Source organism: Ictalurus furcatus, chromosome 7 (genome assembly GCF_023375685.1).
Source record: "Ictalurus furcatus strain D&B chromosome 7, Billie_1.0, whole genome shotgun sequence".
In the NCBI taxonomy this organism is placed as follows: Eukaryota; Metazoa; Chordata; class Actinopteri; order Siluriformes; family Ictaluridae; genus Ictalurus; species Ictalurus furcatus.
Window position 1 is genome coordinate 29691448 of NC_071261.1, and position 18048 is coordinate 29709495.

An 18048-nucleotide genomic window follows, 5' to 3' on the forward strand; every position below is an offset into this window, starting at 1 on the left:
TCCAAAGATCAATGCCAGCACGACTCGCTAAAGGTCCTAAGAATGTTGGCCGAAAATGGCCACAAAGTAAGTAAAGAAAAGTCGCAATTTTGTAGACAAAAAGTGGAATACCTAGGTCGTTTGTTAGAGAGAGAAAGCCGTACTATAGCGCCAAAGCATATAGAGGCCATACACAAGGCCCCACAGCCAACCACCGTGCGGCAGATGTTGGCGTTTCTAGGAATGGCGGGGTTCAGTCGCCCTTGGATATGTGAGTTCTCACTAAGGGTTCAACCTTTACGGGACATGATTAAGGCAGCAGACCAATCACAGCCAAATGCCCCCCTTGTCTGGACTCCTGAAGCTCTAGCCGCATTCGCAGATATTAAAACGGCCTTAATGACCGCTCCCGCATTGGCTAACCCAGACTATAGCAAACCGTTTCACCTTTATGTATTATGTATCCGAAAGAAAGGGGTACGCGTCGACCGTCTTAACTCAACAGCAACAAGGCATGGGGAAACAGGCCATCGCCTATTACAGCACGGCTCTCGATATCGTAGAAAAGGGGATGCCACCCTGTTATCGTTCTTTGGCAGTGGCTGCATTTGCATATCAGAAAGCGTCCTCAATCACCATGGGGCACCCAGTTACATTATATACGACCCATGCACTGCATGCGCTCCTAACGAGTCAGACCTTTGTGATAACGAACTCCCGTCAAACAGGGTATGTCTCCATTCTGTCAGCCCCGGAGCTCACTATAGAACGGTGCACCACGGTGAATCCGGCCGATAAGCTGGTAACCCCGATAGATGGTGTAACCCATGAGTGCGTAGCGGAATCAGAGAAATTTTTGAAAGCGCGTTCGGATTTGGAGAACTGCCCTATTGATAATGCTAAGCATACGTATTTTGTGGACAGTTCCTGTTATCGTACCGATACGGGCAGTAAGGCTGGGTTGGCAGTAGTAGAAGCACGACGAAACCTGGTGAGGTTTGAGGTGGTGATGAGTGTTCCCCTTCCCCAGCCCTGCTCGGCCCAGCTAGCTGAACTATGGGCGTTGACAGCTGCATGTAAGTTGGGCCGTAATGACAGTTGCACTGTGTATACGGACTCGGCCTATGCTCATGGAGTCTGCCATGTGTTTGGACCAATCTGGGCTCAGAGGGGATTCCAGCGGGCAGATGGGTCCGCCGTGACCCACGGGGAAGCGATTTTAGATTTACTATATGCTATGACACTGCCCACAAAACTAGCTGTGGTGAAATGCAGGGCACATAAGACCGATGATTCCTTTATCACTAAAGGAAACGCACTGGCAGATGAGGCAGCAAAGAAAGCTGCCGTAAGGCCTGCGCAGATGATGGCCCTAACTCAGCCTGTGGAGAGTCAGCTGCGGCATCCACAGGAAGACAATGTGGCCCATTTAGTGGAGCTGCAAAACACCGCAGGGGTGGCCGAAATATCGGTGTGGATAAAACGGGGGGCGAAAAAAGAGGCGGGTACTGGGTTGTGGCGCAGCATAGAAGGGTTGTGTATAGCCCCAGCCTGCTACCTCCCACTCTTGATCAAAGAAGCCCATGGTTTGGATCACGCCCATAGGGCCAAAACTATCTGAACAATCCGTCAGGAATGGTGGTCCCCATTTCTGGCCAGTATGGTGAACTATGCATTGAACAGATGTGATGTGTGCATCAAGAACAATGTACGAAAGAACTTTACTGCCCCCTTAGGACATATTCCCTGCCGATGGGACCTTTCCGGCATGTAATGATGGATTATGTAGACATGGGAGCAGACAACAGGAAAGAAGGGAAGCGCTACATTCTAGTAATAGTAGACCGCTTCAGCAGGTGGGTGGAGGCAACTGCGACTTCCAAGGAGGACGCGAGGTCCGCGGCTAAATTTTTATGTCGCGAGGTCATTCCCCGGTTCGGTATTCCAGATTTTCTGAGTTCGGACAACGGCACCCACTTTGTGAATAACGTCATCGACAATGTTGCGTCTGCCTTGGGGGTAGATAATAAGCTAGGTTGTGTATATCATCCTCAATCCCAGGGCATGGTGGAACGTGTGAACGGTACCCTACAAAGTAAACTGACAAAAATATGCGAGAGCTCTCGCCTAAACTGGGTCCAAGCCTTACCACTGGCATTGATGAAGATGCGTTCACAGACCAATCGTATGACGCACTTGACTTCTCATGAAATGCTTACTGGGTTGCCAATGCCCATGGCGTTCACCCGAGGTCCATACACGGGGCCGTCTTTGGCACAATTGGAGGAAGAAATGCAGGAGTATGTGCGAACCCTCACCCAAATCCATAGACATTTGTATTCACAGGTTCGTGAGGCAGCCCATGGAGAGAACGAGGTACGGGAGGACATGCATCTAGTGGCACCCGGGGACCAGGTATGCATTCGTATCTTCAAGAGGAAGAGCCCCCTCGTGGGATGCTGGGAAGGACCCTTCACCGTGGTTGCTGCAACCCCCACGGCTGTGAAAGTTGATGGCAGGGGTGCTGCGCCCTGGTTAGGTTGGACGGTAAGACCTGAGTTTTGCTGGTGGCTGACCAACCGTCATCCGGCCGGTCCCGTTCACGCCGCGACATGGCCCTGTGGACTCAGTATGGCCATGACGCTGGTGCAGCGAGCTATTCTGACTGGGCCACTGATGAGACCATCCATCTTGACTTTGGGGGCATCCCCGTTGGCATTCCCGCTCGCTACAGAGCCATGGAGGCCGTTGGCAGCGGTGTGGCGTCTATTTTGCTCCCGGCCGTGCAGATCAACTGCAACGTGGCTTGAATTAATTACATGTGGTACAATGAGCAACGCTTAATTAACTACTCTGTGAGTGCTTTCGGACTGGTCCGTGGTCAACTCCATGCCACCTCACTTATGGCTGCTCAGAACCGTTTTGTCCTGGACCAGATGCGTGCCCCTGAGGAGGGTGTCTGTGCAATGATTGGTCCCGAGTGCTGTGCTGCGATCCCTTTGCACACTGGTGCTGAGGGAGCTCTCTCCAAGGTCCTGGGTCAACTACAGGCCCTCCAAGTGGAGCAAGAGGCTAACTCCGGCTTTGGGTCTAGCCTCCGCCTTCCGCCTTCTGCCGTGGCTCTCCTGGTTTCTTTCTGGAGAGTGGACTGCTGCCCTGACCCGCTTGGGAGTGTCCCTGCTCGCCCTCCTTCTCCTTTTGGGTCTGGTGGCCTGCTGTGTGATCCCCTGCGCACGACGGATGGTGATGTCCTCCGCCTCCTTTTCCGGCCAGTACATTGTTAAGGGTGAGGTGTTACCCCCTCAACGGGGGGTGGTGATCGAGACCATGCGACGGGAGACAATGAGCAGCGACAGCAGTGACACCAGCGAGACCAGGAGGGTCTACGAGGACATGAGCCAGGACTGATGAGGACAGCGCAAGGGAGAGCAAGGACCTATTTGTACAAGGTAGTGGCCAACTGGGCCTATTCGAGAAAAACGGGACCTATCACGGTGCTACTTGACGTTCTTCGCACACCCTCTGGAAATGGAAATGCGGGGTTCCCCCCACCTCTCAGATACAGAATCTGCCCTGCAAATGTGTGTATTGATGCCTCTACACAGACAGACCCTTGCCTGACCCTCCCTCCAGCTTTCAGTCTGAGGATGATGTCACCTTCTCTGATCTGGGCTCTGACCATTCTTCCCTCTTCTCACCTGCCAGTCCCGAGTACTCTCCTCATTACACCTCGGCCAGCTATCCCACGTTCCCAGGAAGCCCCCCCCCCTTTTATCACCCATTTTCTCCCTACCGCTCCCCTCAGGATTATACTCCCACCAGTCCTGTGAATTTTCAATAAAATTACATGCTGTTCATACTTATTTTGTGAACCTCAATAAACTTACATGTTAATCATACTTGGTCTCCCTCGTGTTTATTTCATGCCATTTTTATCCACAACAACGTATAAAAGTCTATGAGGTCACAAAGGAACCCAGGGTAACTTCTTAGCAATCAGTGGCGGCTGTGGTTCAGGTGGTAGAGCGGGTTGTCCACTAATCGTAGGGTTGGTGGTTCGATTCCCGGCCCACGTGACTCCACATGCCGAAGTGTCCTTGGGCAAGACACTGAACCTCAAGTTGCTCCCGATGGCAAGCTAGCATCTTGCTCTCCTACCATTTGTGTGTGTGTATGGGTGAATGAGACACAGTGTAAAGCGCTTTGGATAAAAGCGCTATATAAGTGCAGACCATTTACCAATTAAAGGCCTCTGTCACATTGGCTAATGGTAATGTTCGTGAGTCCACCATCAGGAGAACACTGAACAACAATGGGGTGCATGGCAGGGTTACAAGGAGAAAATCACTGCACTCCAAAACAATTCTTGCTTGATGTAACACACTACATCATCTCAACTGAGTAAACAATTATTTCATTATAAAATGTTCTGTGAAGATTCAAGGACATGGTAATATTATGGCTGACAGATTACATGTTGAGTTGGAAATGTTTGGACACGTAAATGATTTAACACATTTAATGTTACTGCTGCTGTATATTCAGACCGCATGGATTAAAGTCAAAAAGTATACTGAGGCAAAACTTCAACTGTACAGTGGACACTTAAGCCACACTTAAAAATGCATGAATTTCACTGCATTAGAAAACAGCTTGTCAAACTAAGTGGCATTTATTTTAAAGAAAGATATCACAAGCAACCTTTTCAAGCAAAAATACCCCCCCCCCCCCCCCCAAAAATTAAAAAACAGATTATGTTTAAGAATATAAAAAGAATACATATACTGGTCATAATTAGATGAAAAACTATGTGTTCACTCAGTAGTGATTTCATTAAACATCACAGATACAGTGTTGTGGGATTTAGTTTGCCATATTTGTTTCACACAAGGTCTTGACAATGTCTGGGCATGGAATTATCCAGTTTCTGTAACAGTTTAATGGACGATTCCTCCACATTTCAACCAACAAAACTTTCAGCTCATTCACACCAGAGCATCAGCAATAGACAATTTCTTCTCCTCTGCACCCATAGATGCTCTATAGGGTTTAGGTCAGGGCTGTGGGAAGTTTTTTCAAAAGGTGTTTTGGATCGTTACCCTGCTGACATATCCACTTCTGTAGCTTAATCATTTGAAATTTGCATCCAAAATGTCTCTGTGCACTTCTGAGTTCATGATGCCATCACTGAACACAAGTTCAGCACCACTGTAGGAAAAACAACCTCAGCCACCTCCATGTTTATAAATACCCATAGTGCAGTTTGGGTGGAATTCTTCTCCTGGATTTCTCCACACAAACTCTCTACCATCAGATCCATCCAAGTTCAATTTGGATTAATCTGAAAATAAGACAGTTCTCCAGAACCTGCTGTCTTTCTGTACATGTTCTTTTGCAAATTTCACCCTTAATTTATTATTCTTGAGGCTCATGAATGGTTTCCACAGCATTATTTCCCTCTGTACCCATGCTCGTTGATCCTGTTTTGAATAGTTTGTGTTCTTATTGTTTCTGGCAGTTCTCATTGACGTCTGAAGCAATCTGTTTCTCACCTGTTTTTTTTTCTTGATTTTATTCACAATTATCCTGTGGAATCACCACATGGTGTAGTTCATCACATTCACTATGGATTAACTGTGACAACCAGGATAGGCTTAAGTGTCCGAATACTTTTTAGTCTAATCATGAGCAGTATACAGTGCTGCTAGAAAGTTTGTGAACCCTTTACAATTTTCTGTATGTCTGCATAACCTTGACCTGATATGTGATTGGATCTAGAACTAGATAAGGAGAACCAAATTAACATTGAAGGACCTACAGGCCACTGTTGCAATGAGTAATGTCAAAATTCATGAGTCGACCATCTCAACCATGAAGTATGGGGTTGGCAGTATCATGGTTCAGGGCTGCTTTGCTGCCTCGGTTCCTCAAGGCTCGCTGTTAACTATAAATTCTGCAAATTCTTGGAGAATGTCATGGTATCTTTCAGTGAAATGAAGCTTAACCGTAACTGGGTCATGCTGCAAGACACATGCTGTGGAAGGACCTAAAAAGAGCAGTTTGTGCAAGGAAGCCCACCAACATCACTGAGTTGAAGCAGTTGTATAAGGAGGAATGGGCCAACATTTCTCCAACCCATTGTGCAGGACTGATCACCAGTTAACAGAAACGTTTGGTCGAAGGGTTTTTTCTATATACAGTGATTTTTATTACGGGTGTAAAATGATTGCATATCATCTTCTATTGTTTGATGTGAGGCTAAACTAGACGAAATCACAAACACTTGTAAAACACACATGTCTACTGCATCATTTAGGCAGCCTTTCTCACCTGATTCCATCTGGGTTAAAGGGAAGATATAGACTATGTGCTTCAGCCATGCCTCCTTTAGAATCACACCAGTGAAAGACTGAAAGGCTAATGTTTAATTAGCCACATTTAGTTTAAATGTAAAGCACAGCTTTTTTTTTGTTATACACTGCTCAATACAGTCTGAACAGATCACATTGTTCAGTTTCAGTGCTTTTACTTTTATAATGTTGATTGTTTTAATCAATATCACATGGAAAACTAAGATTCATATTCAGGAGATGCTTAATCTTCCTGCAAACAAAAACTGTGTATTAAGTTTTGTGTATCGTTACACTCCTATTTCCATGTGCTAGTTATTGTTTATAATTGTACAAGGTCTTCTTGAGCTGTTTACTAGTGTGAGATTTATCCCAAAAAACATTCCCAAAGAGTTACAAATTCTCTTTTGTTGGTTGAAGTATCATGCATTATCATTCACAAATGATTTAAAAAACAAAAACAACAAAAAAAAACAAGCTTCTGATATAAAACTAGGCAGATGTTTCCTGTGATGTGGACAACTGAAACAAACTGTGCTTGGTAAGATGCCTAAGTTTAACTGAAATGAGATTTATAGATGACAACAAGTGAAGGGACGGGTGAAGTAGTGCTGTAGTTTTGGACACCCCTGTTGTAAGATTATGACATAATGGCTTATAATTAGCCAAAGCCCAATTGCTTGAAAATGTCTCCTTACTATATAAACTGTGCTTAAAGTTACAGCTACATTTATATAGCACTTTTCCAGACACAGGAGATCAGATGGTTTAACATCTCAACTGGGAGACAATGCTGTTTTAACATTATAGTGTCCCTGTTACTTTACAGGGGCATTAGGCACCACACAGACCACAGGGTGAGCACCCCCTGCTGGCCTCACTAATACCACTTCAACCAGCAACCTTAGTTTTCCCCAGAAGGCCTCCCCTCCAGGTATTGGCCAAGATCAACCCCACTTAACTTCCATGGGAAACCAGGTGATAATTGCGGGGAGATAAGCCTCTGGCATAATGGTGCTTAATGGATAGGGCTGTGGATGAGCTGGCTTTTTACTGGTAAATGGTAAATGGCGCACTTACATAGCGCTTTTATCCAAAGCGCTTTATACTGTGTCTCATTCACCAATTCACACACACACACACTCACACACCAATGGTAGCAGAGCTGCTAACTTGCTACCAGAGGCGCTAACTTGCCATCGGGAGCAACTTGGGGTTCAGTGTCTCGCCCAAGGACACTTCGGCATGTGGAGTCACGTGGGCCGGGAATCGAACCGCCAACCCTACGATTAGTGAACAACCCGCTCTACCACCTGAACCACAGCCGCCCTGTTTAGCTAAATTGATCAGTTAACCAGAACGCATATATGCTGATTTTAAAATACTTATTTTAGACTTATTTTTTATGTCATTCATTAATTCTGTTGCATCTGGGCTCCCCCCCCTCCAAAAAACAGCAATTTTAGCTGTAGTTTGTTATTATTCATACCATTCTGTATAAAAACAAATGCAAAATGCACACTTTTTTCAGAACAGTTGGGAGGAATGCTTCATTGCTTCAGAAAGCTAGCCCATGATTTTCTTCTCAAGGAACAGTTAATTAGTTTTCTGTCATTTATTGTTAGCCATGTTAACATTTTTTTGCCAGACCTGTAACTAGCAGATCAGTGCATCTCATGAGCAAAGCCTATAATTCAATCAGTTATAGACCCAACTAAATGTAGCCATTCAATAAGATAAACATAACATCTATCATTAACTTCACTTTCAGATTCTCTACTGATTAATGTAAAAAAATATTGAACATGAATGTGAATGAAACTTTAGTGTAAAGCATCATAGAAACAGATATACAGTCCGCTCCTAAACTATTGGAACGGCAAGGACAATTCATTTTTGTATGCTATACACCAAAGATTTTTAGGTTTGAGATCAAAAGATGGATATGAGCTGAGAGTTTAGGATTGCAGCTTTCGATCCCTGGTATTTACATCTGCATGCATTAAACAACATAAGACAGAACTTTTTGTATCAGACCACACAATTTTAAGGCGAGCAAAAGTATAGGAACAGATAAGTCTTAAAGTAAATTAAAGTATTATAACACTTAATATTTGGTTGCATATTCCATACTTGCAATAACTGCATCAAGCCTGTGACTCAGTGACATCATCAAACTGTTGGGTTCTTCTTTTGTGATGCTTTTCCAGGCTTTTGCTGCAGCTTCTTTCAGTTGTTTGTTTCAGAGGGTTTCTCCCTTCAGTCTCCTCTTCAGGAGGTGAAATGCTGCTCAATTGGGTCTAGTGATTGACTTGGACAGTCTAAAACCTTTCACTTTTCCCCCCTGATAATGTCCTTTTTTGAGATGGTAGTGTTTTTTGGATCATTGTCTTGCTGCATGATAAAGTTCCGCCTGATTGTTTGGATGCATTTCTCTCTTATCTGGCAGACAAAATATGTTCGTGTAAACTTCTGAATTCATTCTGCTGGTACCAACATGAGTTACATCATTCTCACTGATGTCTGAAGCAATCTGTTTCTCACCTGTTTTTTTTTTCTTCTTGATTTTATTCACAATTATCCTGTGGAATAACCACATGGTGTAGTTCATCACATTCACTATGGATTAACTGTGACAACCAGGATAGGCTTAAGTGTCCGAATACTTTTTAGTCTAATCATGAGCAGTATACAGTGCTGCTAGAAAGTTTGTGAACCCTTTACAATTTTCTGTATTTCTGCATAACCTTGACCTGATATGTGATTGGATCTAGAACTAGATAAGGAGAACCAAATTAAACAAATGATGCAAAAACATTATAGTTTCTACATTGATTTATTGAGCAAAATTATCCAACATTGAATATCTTTGTCAGAAAAAGTATGTGAACCTTTAGTTAATTTAAAGGGGTTATTGAAGTCAACTGTTTCAGTCAAGAGAATGGCAATCAAGCCTAAGTTTAGCAGCTCACTGTTTAGTTCAGTACCACTGTTACTCTGTCAAGAAGTGGTCATGCTGCAAAATTCACTCCAAAATCACTCCAAATAATATTACAGGAAGTCACAAAAAACCTCAGGGTAACATTGAAGGACCTACAGGCCACTGTTGCAATGAGTAGTGTCAAAATTCATGAGTCAACCATCTCAACCGTGAAGTATGGGGGTGGCAGTATCATGGTTCGGGGCTGCTTTGCTGCCTCGGTTCCTCAAGGCTCGCTGTTAACTATAAATTCTGCAAATTCTTGGAGAATGTCATGGTATCTTTCAGTGAAGTGAAGCTTAACCGTAACTGGGTCATGCTGCAAGTCACATGCTGTGGAAGGACCTAAAAAGAGCAGTTTGTGCAAGGAAGCCCACCAACATCACTGAGTTGAAGCAGTTGTATAAGGAGGAATGGGCCAACATTTCTCCAACCCATTGTGCAGGACTGATCACCAGTTAACAGAAACGTTTGGTCGAAGGGTTCTATCTATATACAGTGATTTTTATTACGGGTGTAAAATTACGCATATCATCTTCTATTGTTTGATGTGAGGCTAAACTAGACGAAATCACAAACACTTGTAAAACACACATGTCTACTGCATTTAGGCAGCCTTTCTCACCTGATTCCATCTGGGTTAAAGGGAAGATATAGACTATGTGCTTCAGCCATGCCTCCTTTAGAATCACACCAGTGAAAGACTGAAAGGCTAATGTTTAATTAGCCACGTTTAGTTTAAATGTAAAGCACAGCTTTTGTTTTGTTATACACTGCTCAATACAGTCTGAACGGATCTCACAAAAACTGTCATTGTAAAGTTTCAGTTCTTTTACTTTTATAATGTTGAATGTTTTAATCAATATCACATGGAAAACTAAGATTCATATTCAGGCGATGCTTAATCGTCCTGCAAACAAAAATTGCATATTAACTTTTGTGTATCATTACACTCCTATTTCCTATGTTCTTTTGTTGGTTGAAGTATCATGCAGTATCATGCATTATCATTCACAAATGATTTTTAAAAAAGTTTCTGTAACTGCAGATATAAAACTAGGGAGATGTTTCCTGTGATATGGACAACTGAAACAAGCTGTGCTTGGTAAGATGACTAAGACTAACTGAAATGAGATTCATAAATGGCAACAAGTGAAGGGACGGGTGAAGTAGTGCTGTCGTTTGGTCACAGCTGTTATACGATTATGACATAGTGGCTTAAGACCAATTACATGAAAATGTCTCTTTTCCATATAAAGTGTGCTTATAGTTACAGTTACATTTATATAGCGCTCTTCTAGACACTCAAAGCATTTTACATTGTATGGGGGTGGGGGGATCTCCTCAACCACCACTAATGTGTAGCATCCACCTGGATAATGCACCAGAACACCCACCACACACCAGCTATTAGTGGAGAGGAGAGCGTGATGTAGCCAATTCAGGGAAGAGGTTTATTAGAAGAGCATGATAGAGAAGGGCCAATGGGGGAATTTCACCAGGACAAGGGTATACCCCTACTCTTTTACCATATGTGTCCTGGGATTTTTAATGACCACAGAGAGTCAGGAGCTTGGATGGTTTAACATCTCATCCAAAAGACAGTGCTGTTATTACAGTATAGTGTCCTGATCACTACTGGGGCATTAGGTCCCACACAGACCAGAGAGTGAGCACCCCCTGCTGGCCTCACTAACATCACTTCCAGCCGCAACCCTAGTTTTCCCCAGCAGGTCTCCCACCCAGGTACTAGGCAAGCTCAAGCCTGCTTAACTTCAGTGGGAAACCAGGGAATAACTGCAGGGAGATATGACTCTGGTATAATGGTGCTATTCTTAATGGAAAGGGGCGTGGATGAGATGGCTTTTTACTGCTTATCCAAATTGATCACTTACAGAGAATGCATATGCTGATTTTAAAATACTTAATTCGACTTCTTTTTGATGTCATTCATTAATTCTGCTGCATCTGCCTTTCCCCCCGACAAACAGCAATTTTACCTGTAGTTTGTTATTATTCATACCATTCTGTATAAAAACAAATGCAAAATGCACACTTTTTTTCAGAACAGTTGGGAGGAATGCTTCATTGCTTCAAAAAGCTAGCCCAAGATTTTCTTCTCAAGGAACAGTTAATTAGTTTTCTGTCATTTATTATTTCATTTATTGTCATTTATTTATTATTGCCATTATTTATTGTTAGCCATGTTAACATTTTTTGCCAGACCTGTAACTAGCAGATCAGTGCATCTCATAAGCAAGGCACGTCTCGAAGTAGTTTAGACCTCAAATTTAATGCAGCCCTTTAAATCCTAAATAAATTTCAGGGACACTTCCGTACAGTATAGTATCTGACTATATACATATTATAAAATATTATACTTCTCAGACCCCTAGTGTCCCTTGAACCCACTTTTTGAAGCAGTGCTTTAAGGGTTCTTTGGAAGGTTGTGATGAAAGTATTCTTTTTGGAACTTTTCTTGAAGATGAAACCATTTATTGTGTGATCCTACGTGCCGGATCAGTGCATGAGCTAGATGTATTTATTGTTCTGAGAGTGTATTTAAGAATGACACCAAAATGATACCCATTAATGAAATACAATTTATTTTATTTTTTTTTAAAGATTGTTTTTCTTGCTCTATTTATGGTAAGTTGCCACAGTAATTTTTTTGTAAATCCATTAGTGACAAGGAAAACCTTTCCAATATTGTATTATAGTTGGTAAGGTGAAGCTGGGAGCATTTCAGTAAATACTCTTGGTGCACACAAAGGGATAGCTGTGATGACACGGAATGTCGTTCCAGTTCTTACTGCCTGCAGACAAAAAGGAAATATAGATATATATTATACATGGCATGACAACTGAATTAAAATGAATCACCAAACCAAAAATAAATGAATAGATACGAAACAGAGTTACATAAGGAAGTTTCTACCCACCACTCCAGTTCATATGCACACAGCACTCTCCACTTTTAAAATTGGGTTCATTTGGACTCCACTTGGTGTAAGTCAATTTGGTGCCATCAGACCAAAAAAAGTTATTTCTCTGAAAGGATGAACAGTGGAAAGAACATCAAATTGTGAGTTTCTTCATTTGACCATGTGTAAGTCAATAAATCAAGCACTATACAGTTATATGATTCCCTGCTCACATATTTGAATGATATCAGGGAGTGTTTGATTCTTAGCGAACCTTCTGACAGGCACTGAGGCCAATCCATGTTGGATTCTCCCGGGGGTCATGATAACGGATAACGGCCTTAACCAGTTGATATTGTTTTTCGTTGTGGATTGAGACCAAGTGTGCACCGAGAGCTAGACAGCGTTTCTAGAAAAAGAAGAAGAACTGTAGCATCACTGCATGTTCATTAATGAGCCTACTCAGTGTGGCTCAAGGTCCCTTTCAAGAACATTCAAACTAACTGTTCCTCAGTGGTGGAATCAACTTCCAACCTCAACCGCAGAATCTCTTACCATCTTCAAAAAACAGCGAAAGACCCACCTCTTCTGTGAACACCTAACCAACCCATAAAATTTTTTTAAAAAAATTACTCTGGCACTTACACCTCTACTCTGCGCACTTTGCTTCTTCTGGAACTCAATTAATGGATCTTGTATGGTAGCAGTACTTGTATTGTTCTCTGCTTGATATATCGCTTTGCTTGTATTTTCTCATTTGTAAGTCGCTTTGGATAAAAGCGTCTGCTAAATGAATAAATATAAATGTAAATGTAATGCAGTTATTATGCACAGTTATGCATATTGTAAGGAAGCCTCCTTGGTTCTTTATAAATGAGTTTTCATGAATAATTGTAATTGTATATGCTAAAACAGGAGGCTTTTTAAAATTTTATTCTGGTGGATGATTGCCAATCCATAACCTACCAGTAGCAATGGTACTATTCCTAGAAATAATATCAGTTGCCAATTTTAAGTTCAGAAAATTACAAAAAAAAAAACAACCAAAAAGAATCATGCTCCATGAATACTATTGAACACATCTTAATAATGGGCCTAATTTTTACATAGACTGTTTAAAAAATTGTGCTGAGGGAGTCCACTTTTTTATGTCATTTGTTCTAGTTATATTCAAAACTACTGACATGAACTAGCATTGAAACCAGGATATAAAAGATGTGTATTATGTGTATATAATACCCATTCCACCACTGATGTACTAATAAATAAGTATTTTATAACAACATTTCTCACTCTTCTGTAAAGACAAATGTGAATACAGGTTTAATGAAATGAATTGAACCTCAGCAGAAGCCCAGTCCATTCCGGCCTGATACGAGAAGCATCGTCTCTCATATTTCACCCAGCCATTTGGACAGCATGTGGAGCATTTGCTGTCTACGCGATGTTCTTTGGATTCTGACTCATTAGCATTAAAGAAAGAAAGAAAAAAAACTTGTCAATAAATTGTTTGAAATGAAGCTACTGAGCTGATGGTGGTTATATTTTAACAAGATGTGACAAGTTTGGGAGATCTATTAGATAACCTGTAGCAAGCTTAGAACAGAGAAACCAATTGAATTACACCATTTTAGTCACTGGAAACCAAACATGAAGATGTTAATCTTTTCTTCAATCTTGGAATGGAGCGTAAAGACATACTGGAGTCACTGGTGTTGTCAAAACGATCTACTATTAACCTGTGTCAGATTAATCATATTCTTCAATATGTTTTCATTCATTCCCACCAAATAATTAACTGCAGGCCACATAACATAACAACAACATCAACATAATTTGTATCCATGAGATACCTTTATGTATTAAAGGTTGGCCAAAATATATTCATTCATGGTCTTAATTTGTGGCCACATGGAATTAACTCGTGGCCTTGATATGTTAAATCATGGCCTGCATTAGGTTAGAAATTTGAATGAGTCCCACTCATGTTTACAAAGCTCCACCCCAAGAATCTACAGTGGCCCGTGGACTAGAGTGTCTATAAAATGACTGACATCCAAACACAAGCAGGTATTCCAGACAGGAACTTGTTTTTCCAAACAGTGACTTTATACACGTTTGCTAAGGCCATTACTTAACCCATTGGGGTTTCATTTATTTATTTACTTACTTCAAGGTTATTTGTACATGGAATTTGTAAGGAATAAAAAATTAACTATTGCACCTTTAATACGTTAACTTGTGGTCACACCTTATTAAATAATAACCACAATGTTACCTCAGTGGCCTTGTATGTTTATAACTTGTGTAATAGGAAATAATCATTTTTTAAAAAATCGGTAAAGATGGTACTAATGAGGGATTCTTAATAGCATGCTGATCTGTGCAGGTATTTTGATTACCTTTCACGATCTGATCAAAATCAGCCGCTAGAAACCAGAAAAAGACAGAGAAATGTCAGTGCTGGTGGTCAGACATGACTAATCTACTGATGATTTTCAAGCTTTAATTTTAATTTTACCTGTCTGAGGATTCACCACATCAGCTAAAAATAAAATGGGTAAAGTCATCATTTTGGTAAATAACTTTCTCTACATTTCTTATACGTACAGATGACAAATTCTGATCTTCAAAGGCATTCAGGTGGCTATAATCCCAGCATAGGAAACAAGTCATATTTTCACCAATAATATGATATTTTGTTAAACAAGCAAAAAGAAAAGCAAACAGCTGTATTATAACTATACTATCACCTACATTTTCTGCAGTGCCCATACTTCTGCAAGTGTATCATTTTAGTTGTTTACATATCCTGATTAACAGGGAAGAATCTTACCAAAGACTGTTGCTGCTGTGGCGAGAATAAGAAGCAACATCACTTCAGTCTGACGAGCCATAGTTCTGGATTTTTCTGCACTGCAGGTAAAGCATGTTTGTTTTAATGTAATAAAAAAAAAGGTATATGTCGTACCTCACCAAAATTCCACTTACATTTAATCAGGAGTGTCTTCTTGCTTGGTGTAACATGCTGAGGCAAGCGGCGATGCTTATATAGTGATGCTGATAGAAACGTCATGTTTCCAAAGAATAATAACATCATTTTTTTCATCATGATAACCATTTGAACTTGAATTTATGATTATTGCATATATAAAGATGATAGGACAAGGACATGGTGATATTTGGGCTGACAGATGGCATGCTGAGTTGGAAATGTTTGGACTTGTACATGATTGAACACCTTCAAGGTTACATTCAGACTAATTAAAGATGAAGAATATAATATGAGGCAAAGCTACAACCATACAGTGCAACCAAAAGTATTTGGACACTTAAATATTTTGACACATACTAGTGCATGAATCTCACTGCATTAGAAAATAGCATGTCAAGTGCCAAAGATACCACAGGTACACCTTTCCAGCAAAATTACAGTATTTCCCCAAAAACAGGTTGTTATTTGTAAGAATATAAAAATAACAGATATGTTGGTCAGAATTAGACAAAAAAGTAGTTGGACACTCAGTAGTGGCACAGATAGATAGTGTTTTAGGATCCTTTGTTCTGCAGAAGGTCTTGACAATAGGAATGAAATCAATCAGTTCCTGTAACAGTTGTCGTGGAAGTTTCCTCCACGTTTCAACAAAAAAAACCTTGCAGTTCATCCACCCTAGAACATGAACAGTTGACAAGTTCTTCTCCGTTGCATCACATCGATGCTCTATAGCACTGGTCACTAACCCTCTTCCTTGAGATCTACCATCCTGCAGGTTTCATTTAAAACCAAAATCTAACACACCTGTTTTAGTTGATTAATGATTAGATGGTCAGGTGGGCACAATTATGGCTGGAGCTAAAGTCCTCATGAAGGTAGATCTCCAGGAACTGGGGTTGGTGACCACTGCTCTATGGGTTTAGGTCAGGGCTCTGGGAAATATTCTTTCAAGAGGCGACGGGTGCTTTTGGTCATTACCCTGCTGAAATATCCACTTCTGTAGCTTGAATAATTTCAGATTTCATGAGTTCATGATGCCATTCATTAACAACACTGCAGTAAAAGCAATCTCAGCCACCTCCGGGTTTATTAGTACAATTTGTGCAGTTTGGCTGGAATTCCTCTCTTGGCTTTCTCCAAACAAACCCTCCACCATACAAGTTCAATTTGAATTAATCTGGAAATAAGACAGTTCTCCAGAACCTGCTGTCTTTCTCTGCATGTTCTTTTGCAAATGTCCCCCTTATTTTCTTATTCTCGTTTTCTTATGCTCATTGATCCTGTTTTGAATAGTTTGCATTCTTATTGTTTCTGGCAATTCTCATTGATGTCTGAAGCAATCTTTTTCTCACCTGTTTTTTTCTTTCTTTTTTTTTTTTTTCTTGATTTTACTCACAATTACTTTGTGGAATAACCACATGGTGTAGTTCATCACATTCACTATGGATTAACTGTGACAACCAGAATAGTCTTAAGTGACCAAGTATTTTTTGTTTAATTATAAGCAGTATATGAGTTATTATTTTTAAAAAATTTTTAAACTTTTTTTTTTTGGAAATGTTTTTCTTGAAAAAAAGTGCTTGTGGTAACTTTCTTTAAAATAAATGGCACTTGGTTTGAAATGCTGTTTTCTAATGCAGTGAAATACATACCTTTTATGAGTATGACTTAAGTGTTTATTCTTTTGGGGGCCACTGTAGATACTTTTCTAATCATCCTAGATGTTATTTATTTATTTTTTTATTTGAAACCCCCTGTAGTCATTAGTCTGCATGACTTATTAGTCCTGCTGCCCAAGATTTATAAAAAAAAATAAAAGTCTGTCATGCCACATTGCTATTATGGGCAGCATGTTGATGCAGTGGATAGCATTGCCAGCCTCAACGTTCCAGGGTTCCTGGGTCGATCCTGAGTTGGGGTTGCTGTCAGTGAGAAGTTTCTGTGCATGTTCTCCCCATGTCCATGTGGATATTCCTGCCTCGCCTCGATCGTTTCCAGGATAGGCTCCGGATCCACCATAAATCATGGGATGAGAGACTACACCCAAATTTACTCTTCTTATTGAACTTGTTTGCCTAATTTAACAAACCATAAAAATTCCTTTTATGATTATATCTTTATTCAAGAAACTGCCGTCTCATTAAGCCATAGCAAAGATAACATGAAGTGCTGTTTATATTGCGTTTTATAAGATTCATCATGAAACTGTTTACTGTATTGTAATGATTAACTATTATTACGAGGGAAACCCGTGTCATCTGAGCTTACAAAGCCTATAATTCAATCAGTTATAGACCCAACTAAATGTAGACATTCAATAAGATAAACATAACATCTATCATTAACTTCACTTTCAGATTCTCTACTGATTAATGTAAAAAAAATATTGAACATGAATGTGAATGAAACTTTAGTGTAAAGCATCATAGAAACAGATATACAGTCCGCTCCTAAACTATTGGAACGGCAAGGACAATTCATTTTTGTATGCTATACACCAAAGATTTTTAGGTTTGAGATCAAAAGATGGATATGAGCTGAGAGTTTAGGATTGCAGCTTTCGATCCCTGGTATTTACATCTGCATGCATTAAACAACATAAGACAGAACTTTTTGTATCAGACCACACAATTTTAAGGCGAGCAAAAGTATAGGAACAGATAAGTCTTAAAGTAAATTAAAGTATTATAACACTTAATATTTGGTTGCATATTCCATACTTGCAATAACTGCATCAAGCCTGTGACTCAGTGACATCATCAAACTGTTGGGTTCTTCTTTTGTGATGCTTTTCCAGGCTTTTGCTGCAGCTTCTTTCAG

At 40.7% G+C, this 18048-nt stretch overlaps 1 protein-coding gene across 1 annotated transcript; it reads right to left on the reverse strand.

Moving 5' to 3' along the window:
* Positions 1-11947: 11947 nt before the first annotated feature.
* Positions 11948-15242, reverse strand: LOC128610414 (lactose-binding lectin l-2-like). The gene is made up of 8 exons (XM_053629721.1): positions 15225-15242; positions 15070-15149; positions 14755-14778; positions 14636-14662; positions 13576-13691; positions 12508-12642; positions 12252-12360; positions 11948-12125 (listed from the first exon to the last, which is right to left on the reverse strand). The coding sequence occupies exons 2-8, from the start codon at positions 15128-15130 to the stop codon at positions 12055-12057; spliced, it is 543 nt and encodes a 180-aa protein (XP_053485696.1). The 5' UTR covers positions 15131-15149; positions 15225-15242; the 3' UTR covers positions 11948-12054.
* Positions 15243-18048: the final 2806 nt, after the last annotated feature.